Source organism: Alosa pseudoharengus, unplaced genomic scaffold, assembly GCF_046254945.1.
Source record: "Alosa pseudoharengus isolate Yale_2024_CS ecotype anadromous, Long Island Sound unplaced genomic scaffold, YU_APseudo_1.1 YU_APseudo_1.1_scf_19, whole genome shotgun sequence".
Lineage (NCBI taxonomy): Eukaryota > Metazoa > Chordata > Actinopteri > Clupeiformes > Clupeidae > Alosa > Alosa pseudoharengus.
In genome coordinates, this window is record NW_027468657.1 from 19,398,885 (window position 1) to 19,408,884 (window position 10,000).

At 43.2% G+C, this 10,000-nt stretch overlaps 1 protein-coding gene across 1 annotated transcript in view; it reads right to left on the bottom strand.

The window, feature by feature from the left end:
• Positions 1-10,000, bottom strand: part of igdcc3 (immunoglobulin superfamily, DCC subclass, member 3) — a gene marked incomplete at its 5' end in the record, with an annotated part of 75,370 nt that overhangs the window by 28,638 nt on the left and 36,732 nt on the right. Inside the window, 2 exons of the mRNA XM_076292707.1 lie at positions 2,493-2,623; positions 4,720-4,864. Coding sequence (XP_076148822.1) covers positions 2,493-2,623; positions 4,720-4,864 — 276 coding nt within the window. The remainder of the gene's footprint in view (positions 1-2,492; positions 2,624-4,719; positions 4,865-10,000) is intronic.

Below are 10,000 nucleotides of genomic sequence, written 5' to 3' on the forward strand. Positions count from 1 at the left end.
AATCCTGCATCAAATATGGTGAAATAATGATGTCTACAGACAAGGTAGAGTATGTTGCATGATTTGTATGATGTATTGCGACATCAGAAGCGGACAAATTTGTAGTTTCTTATGTCTCGTTCCATCGAACTACTCTGCTACCCGATCTGGCAAACTTGCATAGTGCGGTTATAGCCGATAGAGGGTCGCGAAGCGAATGCAGAAGTGCCGTTCACCCTGTTACAAGTTGATGAACCACTGAAACGATTTTGGAAACATTATTTTAAAGTACAAAAAAACTCTTTGATGTTGCTTTAACATCTAGCTGTCAGCAGCTCCTCTTTATTTAAACACAGCCTAGTACTTACTCATCTCTCAAAGTCATTAATTCAGAATTTTCAGCTGGATTTGGTAGCCAGTAGCCACATATAACTATTGACTCTGTAATACTGTTGCTACCAAACGGCTGACTGCTAATTATACCATTCGCCTATCCTATACATCACGGTCATGGTGCGCCCTACCCTTCTCGGCTATGTAGGCTAAATCATCTTTCATTGTGCTTTAATTCTTATTGAGATGTTCCACAAAGGAATGTTTAGTTAGACATAAAAAATTCTACCTGAAAGATGTATGCGTCAATGAGATAATGAACGGATAAAGTGAACTTCTAAGGGTGAGTTACAGGTTTCTTTTTAGTTATTGGGTAGGATCAGGGATACCAAGTGTGTGTGTGTGTGTGTGTGTGTGTGTGTGTGTGTGTGTGTGTGTGTGTGTGTGTGTTAGTGTTGCACGGTGTATCGATACTAAAAAGGTATCACGATGCCTTCACGCAAAAAACGATACGATTTCCGACGTTTTTAGAATCGATACTTTGTTAAAATAATAACGTTCTGTGTCTGTGAACTGCTGCTCTCACTGCTCCTTGCACGCATCTAGGCAAGTGGGCGTGTCAAGCAGGCAGCTCTGAGTGAGTGAGTGCGCAGGCAACGTCAACATAGTCTTTCCCGACAGTCTTCGGCCTTGTGGATAAAACAAAAGGTGAAATCTGGAACTATGTCGGATAGCCTACATCGCGAATAGTGAAGGCAAGCCATCAGGTACACAGAGGCCCGTTTGTAAAATATGTTTCAAAGTCATTTAATTAAAAGCAGTAGGCTACGCATGGAACTTGGCTAAACACCTCGCAGACATATCCCAAAAATGTTAAAGAGTTCAAAGAACGACAGGTTAACGAATATAGAAAACACGACTCCATGGTTAGTGCCAAGTTCTTCTCTTATGTTTTAGTCTAGCCTAAGTGAAACGAGTATGGTTCTCTGGGATAAAGCGAACCATCCTTCATCAATGAATTTTGACGTGACATAACGAGCTGTAATCATTTTGACGAGACATAACGAGCTGTAATCATAGGGTGCTAACGTGATGAAAGCGCAATGTTCACGCCAGAATAACATTAGCCTACCATAACTTGTAAACAATCTATTGCATGTTCGGTCAGTACTATTGGTAATATTTGTCATGGCATGTAGACTGCAATTTGTTCAATAATTATTGCCCAGATGTAGGATAGGCTACCCGAAATGCGCTAATTAAAGCCCACAGCATATAATACCACCAAAGCGTGTTGAGTCCTAATAATACTAGCGGGTTATTGTTACGTGAGCAAATCATGTTATCAAAGAAATAGACGTAATGTAGGAATGCACACATATATATTGCAACAGGTAATGGTGTAGGCCTATCTAACAAAGACCTGAGTGGTTGGAACGTCGTACTTGCGAACGCACAAAGAAAACTATCCTCACAATATTTCCCTAAAGTTGCAACTGTCAAGGAAATCAGGAAGGCCTAGGGTAGACTATACATCAGATAGCCTAAAGATTAGCCCCCTCTGCATAGCATTCAGTGATTTGCATACAGTAATTTCAACACTGACCTTGATCTAGCCTAGTTTGGCTATTTAAAGCTACTTTATCGCCAAAACACAACAGAATGTAAATTAACTATAACAAACAATAAAGGACTTAGTCATACAAAGTAGGCCTACTATTTTACTGACTATAAAAAATAATAATTATGTAGGAAGTTTAGAAGTTTAGAACCCAGAATTGACCTGCACACTACAAAAGTGCACCGAATTCAACACAAATGACTCAATACACTTGGAGGAGGTATGAGTCCTTTCTTTTCCAGATATCTCAGGATTTCGCCGTAGTATCGTTTCAGTATCGAGCATCGTGATATTTATGGCAGGTATCGTATCGAAGTCATAATTTTGGTATCGTGACAACACTAGTGTGTGTGTATGCGTGTGTCTGTTTGTGTGTGTATGTACATATGTGTGTGTGTGTGTGTGTGTGTGTGTGTGTGTGTGTGTGTGTGTGTATGTACATACGTGTGTGTGTGTGTGTGTGTGTGTGTGCGTGTGTGCGCGTGCGTGTGTATGTGTGTGTGCGTGCGTGTGTGTGTGCGTGTGTGTGTGTGTGTGTGTGTATTGCTGTATTGCAGACCTGATACGGTGAGACGGGCTCCGTTGCTGTGCTTGACTCCAGCACTGTTGTGGGCCACACAGCAGAACACTCCACTGTCCTCCCCCCTCAGACCTGTGATCTGCAGAACACCTGTGGGCAACAGAGTATACCTGCAGAAAAAGAGAAAGAGAGAGAGAGAGAGAGAGAGAGAGAGAGAGAGTGAGAGAGAGAGAGAGAGGCCAAATATAATTTTACATATATCCTTTATTGGTGACCCTTTATATAAGTTAGTTCATTCTTAAACGTTTTCTTTGACAGTCTATGACAGTCATATGAAAGAGGGTGAGGAAGAGGAAGAATAGAGGGAGGAGGAGAAAGAGGGGGAGGACAAGGAAGAAAAGAGGGAGGAGAAGAAAGAGGGGGAGGAAGAGGAAAAGAAAGGAAGAGACTAGACAGATTGCCATAGAGTCAAGGGGAGAGCAATTGAATAAGCAATCTAAACTGGGGCAAAGCACTGTTTGTTCTTTCAGTCAATACTTCAGCCTTTTTAGATGTACAAAATGTGTCCTCGGTGTTCTGACTTGTAACAGGCATAGAAGTGTGTTTGTTCAGCTCAGCTGAACTCAGTTCAGTTCTCAGTTCAGTTCTCAGTTCTCTCTCTCTCTAACAGTTCTCAGTTCTCCTCCTCTGAATTGTTCAGTGGAAGGAGCCTGAGTTGCTGTAGCCTTGGGCAAAATACAGAGCTGTCGTGTGTGTGTGTGTGTGTGTGTGTGTTTGTTTGCATTTCCGTGCATGTGTGTTAGTGTGTACAATGCCCAAAGGTGTCTAGCTTGGTGGGGAAACTCTTGTTCTTGATATCACACACACAGCTGGAGGCAATACTGGTGGCTATATGGCCACACACAGTGCCACACACACACACACACACACGACAGCTCTGTATATTGCCCAAGGCTACAGCAACTCAGGCTCCTTCCACTGAACAATTCAGAGAAGGAGAACTGAGAACTGTTAGAGAGAGAGAACTGAGAACTGAACTGAGTTCAGCTGAGCTGAAATGAATTCAATTAAGTATAAGTATAAGTATATATACTCTTTTTATCCCGTGAGGGAAATTTGGTTTCTGCATTTATCCCAATCCGTGAATTAGTGAAACACACTCAGCACACAGTGAACACACAGTGAGGTGAAGCACACACTAATCCCGGCACAGTGAGCTGCCTGCAACAACAGCGGCGCTCGGGGAGCAGTGAGGGGTTAGGTGCCTTGCTCAAGGGCGCTTCAGCCGCGCCTACTGGTCGGGGTTTGAACCAGCAACCCTCCGATTACAAGTCCGAAGTGCTAACCAGTAGGCCACGGCTGCCACTTTTTGCCCACAATTGAACTGATCTGAGTAAGAGTTAAAGGTCCAGTATGTAGGAAATAATGGAAAATAAACTGTAACCATTCCAAAAATGATCACCATATGTTGTCAGAGAGTAAGGAAACACGATGAATTGAAGTAATGGCTTATTTGACAACATTACTCTAACCCGTAAAACCCCGTAAAACCCATGAAAAAAAATGAGTTACGGGGCGGAATCTCTTGGAATTTTCGTTTATGTTTTGAACGATTAATTTTAGAATAGCGTATTAATAATGGGCTAGCGCGTCCTCCTATTTGGGTTGCCAAATTAGCAAAGGCCAACTGTCAACAGCTGTCAGTTGTAGTCATGAACGCCTACGAGAGGCAGGCAAATTTCCAAAATTAAAACAAGAAACAAATTAAGTGGACATCGGAGGAGCTTTCTGAGATGGCGACGTCTGACGCACAGCTAGCCATATTTCTCCACGACAGGTAGCCTAGGCTAAACTTCATCTGCATCGCTAACTTCAGCTAAATATGTTACGTTGGTTAGAGAGGTATTTTTTGTTTTCACTGTTTCCGTAATATGTAGCTGGGTCATGGTTGGAGAAACGTTAAAGCAGCTGCAGGTCAACCAACGTTAGCTAAGTCTTCATTACATCTGGCAACCCAGAAGAGGCTCGCGTCTGGTAGTCTTGAGAACGTTCACCAGTGTTTTGATTTTGGCCTACAGAACGTTCGGTAACAATCCTACAAATCGCACCTTTAAAAAGAGAAAAAAAAAAGTAGCAGCATGTGTGTGTGTGTGTGTGTGTGTGTGTGTGTATGTGTGTGTGTACGCTCCTGTTCTAATGTTACTTTGTGGAGGTGTGTGTGTGTGTGTGTGTGTGTGTGTGTGTGTGTGTGTGTGTGTGTATATACCTCTGGTCTGAGGTGTCCACCGGGCGCCCGTCCTTCTCCCAGCTGATGACGGGCTCAGGCAGGCCGTGGATCTGGCACTGGAAGCGGCCCACGCCCGCCAGCTCACCCCTCACCGAGTGCGGCTGCACATGGAAGTCTGCCATCGCTGGAGGAGACAGGGAGGAGAGGGGGGGGGGGGTATTAATAATTTTACTTTATTTTAAAATAATAACACAAACAAAACACAGACGAAACTGACAAAACACAGGCGAAACCTTCAATCCATCAAAATGCGCAAAATACTCAGATGTATACAAAAGGCATACAAACCAACAAAATAAATAAAAACCTCTACAGAAAATGTCCAAAGTGCAATTCACTACACAGAGCTTGTTTGCAACACCATAAGTCTACGTCATAAGTTTCCAGATCATCAGCATAAGTTCATACAACTGGAAATCACTCATCACATCATTGCTTATGGTCAAACAGGAATCAAAACTACAACACAACATTGCTTATGCTCAATCTTGTTTATCCTACTACCATACTGTACAATAGATGGCCATTTTGGCTTGACCCCAAAAAAAATTCAGCACTTCACATTAATTCTGCCTGCGTCTGACATACTTTAAACTGAGAATTGGAGTCTCAGGATGAGGAACAAGGGGAGAGAGGGAGATGGAGGGAGGGAGAAAGGGAGAGGGGGATATAGAGAGAGGGTTAGAGAGAAGAAGACGAGGAGAGAAAGAGAGGGACAGAGAGGGTGGTAGAGAGGGTGGGAAAGAGGGAGAGAGAGAGAGGGTGAGCAAGAAGCAAGAGAGCAAGAAAGGGAGAGAGAATGTTATTGTACTACATTTTTACTCATTTTTATGCTTACATCATGCTTGCTGTTCTGAAAACTGGAAACTGAAAACACTGCATAAGCAACTTTGGCACTAAGAGACCGAATGTGCTGTGTGTGTGTGTGTGTGTGTGTGTGTGTGTGTGTGTGTGTGTGTACAGTATTTGTGGGGATTATGATTATTGCAGAGACATGATACCCTTGAGTAAAAACATAATCAAAATGTGAATAAATAAATAAGAATGAAGTGAGATGAGCCTTCAATTGACTTTTCATTAACCTCTGTGTCTACATCTGAGTTTAATATCACATCACATCACATCACATCACAGTGTGTGTATGTGTATGTGTGTGTGTGTCTACATCTGAGTTTAATATCACATCACATCACATCACAGTGTGTGTGTGTGTGTGTGTGTCGGTGTGTGTGTGTGTGTGTGTGTGTGTGTGTGTGTGTGTGTGTGTGTGTGTGTGTGTGTGTTTACATCTGAGTTTAATATCACATCGCCCACTAAGAAGAGAACATAAAATAACACTAATACCTTGACGCCAACAACAGCCCTCAAGAGGAACACACATGCACAGACACACACATACTGTACACATACAAAAAACACACATTCTCAATTCCTTTCCAGACAGTGTGTGTGTGTGTGTGTGTGTGTGTGTGTGTGTGTGTGTGTGTGTGTGTGTCGGTGTGTGTGTGTGTGTGTGCGCGCTCGCACATGCGTGTGTGTGTGTGTGTGTGCCTAAGACTGACTAGCTCTCCATGCTAAATGAGCAGTCAGATTGGCTCTGGTGACAGACTGTAATCATGTGATTAAACAATTACCTTCTTGTGTGTGTGTGTGTGTAAGAATATGGCATCCACCCAAACTCTCATTATATCTGATGGCTGTGCTTTGTCACTCTCTCTTATTTTTATAGTCCGTCCCCCTGCAGACACAGCCCATAAGTGCAAGTCTCCAATGCAAATACACACACACACACACACACACACACACACACACACACACACACACACATTGATGTATCGGCACTCAAGTAAACACACATACTCTCACAAACAAACACACACACACACACACACACACACACACACATTGATGTACCGGCACTCAAGTAAACACACATACTCACAAACACACACACACACACACACACACACACACACACACACACACACACACACACACATACACACAGAGAGACTCACAAACACACACACACACACAAACACACACACACACATCACAGAGAAGCACACATATGCACACACACACACACACACACACACAGACACACATTGATGTATCGGCTGTCAAGTAACACACATACTCACAGAGAAGTACACACACACGCACACACACCGCACACACACATACAAACACACACGCACACACATGCATAAACACACACACGAACACACACACACAAACACACAGACACACACACACAGCAGGATATGGCTGGCAGTCCTCCAAAGACTGCTGTTTCTGAAGGAGAATGATGACAGTGTCACTACCTTGCAGATGCTTCTGAGCTCACATACACTCCAAGACACATACGCTGCACACACACACGCACACACACAGACACACACACACACACACACACACACACACACAGACAGACACACAGACAGACACACACACACACATACACACACGCAGACACACACACATACATGCGCATATACGCACCCACTCGCATGCAAACACACACACACACACACACACACACACACACACACACATATTGACCCTGCCTTGACACACAGTGTGTGTGTGTGTGTGTGTGTGTGTGTGTGTGTGTGTGTGTGTGTGTGTGTGTGTGCCCTCCTTCATTACACATGGGTATGTGTGTATGTCTGTGGGAGTGTTTGTGTATGAGTGAGAGTGTGTGTAGTTTTTGTTGCTTTTAAGCGGTGTGTGTGGTTGTGTGTGTGTGTGTGTGTGGTTGTGTGTGTGTGTGTGTGTGTGTGTGTGTGTGTGTGTGTGTGTGTGTGTGTGCACTATCATACAGTGTTACAACCAGACCAGACCACACTCCACTCTCACACTCCCACTCAGCAGGAGAAAGACTTAGGGCCAGATGTATGTACATTTGCGAACATAGCGTTATCAGCGTCATGGCCACACCGCAGATTGCGAATGCTGACAGACCCAAGTTTCCGTCGTATTTATCAATCGTTCAATCCTTAGTGTAAACTGCGCCTTTCTCTGCCTTTCTTCGCCCATAAACGCAATTCACGAACGTCCACAACTGAATGGCAGCGCCTACTGTACATACAAGCGCAGTTGAATGAAGTTAACTGATGACAACATTAAAATGAATCAAACGTTTAGCGATCATGAAATAATACCATACATGATAAGATATAAACAAGCAGGGAGATAATGAAGATCAGTAGTTTTACTCAAACTACTTGTGCACGTAGGCTATGGAAGATTGGTCAAATCTAGCAAGTAGGAAAGTTTAAGTGAATGACGTGAAAGTGAAAGTAAGACATTCGAAAGGCCAACGAAAGTTAAGGTTGCTTTTGGTAGTACAAATACTTTCACCACAAAAACTGGTGCTCTAAATAGCGATTCTGTTGTCTTTGAAAGGTTCTCTTATTGACGCATTGAACTGTAATTTGGATTAACACCTGCTTTTACAAGGCGGAAGTATTTAGGCGCAGAATAGACGTGCGCTTTCAGGAGCAGTCTTAGTACATACCGCGGAATACATAATTAGGCGCACTTTACTCTTCCCCTCCCATCATTTTACGCAAAACTCCCACTTTCCCCTGGATCCTCCCATGAATGCATATGCATGACATGACTAACACAATCTGCCACTTTTTTAGCTCCCGCGACAGGCAGTTTGCGCTTTTACATCATTGCGGCCTGTTTGTACATACCTTGCAATGATTTTACACGCACATTGCGAAATAAATACGCCTGAAGGGGGCGCAAAAGCGTTAGTACATCTGGCCCTCAGTGCAAGTGTGCGTGCGTGTGCGTGTGTGTGTGTGTTGTGTGTGTGTCCAGGCTTTGTGTGTGCGCACATACGAGTGTGTGTGTAATAGGAGAGGGAGCATGAGGGGGAATTTCACATTTATTCAAAAACTCAATAGAAGTGAGTAACTACTTGAAAAAGCACCACCCACACTGAAACAGATTTCTCCCTCTTTCTCTCTCTCTCTCTCTCTCTCTTCCTTCCTTCTTGACCTCTCTCTCTCTCCACTCTCCATCCCCTCTCTCACCCTCTCATCTACATAACCTACATCTCAGCTTCTGGGAACAATACCACTTTTTGATCACAAACTCAATTAACACAGACTATGTTGAGTGTGTGTGTGTGTGTGTGTGTGAGTGTGTGTGTGTGTGTGTGTGTGTGTGTGTGTGTGTGTGTGTGTGTGTGTGTGTGTGTGTGTGTGTGTGTGTGTGTGTGTGTGTGTGTGGGTGGGCACCTCCTCAGGATAAGAGCCCTCATTTAAATGTCAGGGCTAATTAACAGGAGCTACATTGGGGCCTCGTTGGCCTAGCACTTAGCATGAGGAGAGGGCCACAGGACACACACACGGACACACACACACACACACACACTTACGTATGTACACAGAAATACAGACACACACACACACAAACACAGACATGTACACAATCTCCCACACGTAGGTACATACACATATGCTTACACATGTACACACACACACACACACACACACACACACAGAGAGAGAGAGAGAGAGAGAGAGAGAGAGAGAGAGAGAGAGAGTGTAAGAGAGAGAGAGAGAGAGAGTATGTATGCATGTAGTGCTGGGCAGTATGACCAAAAATGTATATCACAGTATTTTTCAAAATTCTTACGGTTTCACGGTAGGCTTATATGACGGTATTTTTTTACCATGCATAATCAGATGTTCACAGCATTCTCTACAGGTTAAGAGAGGAATTGCTGCAGTACATTGACTAAGGATGGTCTATTTTACTGTCATGATGTAGAATAACTCCACACTAGTGGAAATGCAGTTTTGCATGGCCCCAGAAAATGATGCTGTTTACAAAGAGCCACTCATGATTCTAATGAAGAATCTAATCAGAATGCAAAGACAATTGCAGTCAAAATACAGAAGTTTTACTGTGCAAATTTCACAAACATCTTGTATAAAACCAATACAAAAAGTAGTGCAACTTGCAATAATTATACTTTTTTGAAAATGATACAATTTAAAATAAAACCTCTCTGTTAATATGCTTACTCTGTCAAATAGGCCTATCAGAAATGTATTGTTATTGTGTGGTTTACATGACGTTAGTGGTAGGCTAACGTTAACTTCATGTGGATGTGGATGTCTTGTTAGCCTGCCATGAGCTTCGGTTCGGTTCGCTAGGCAAAACATTAACAAAAAAGTTTGTTTTGGTGCACTGATGACAGTCAGGATCATTTCTAACTAGCCAGCTAGTATTG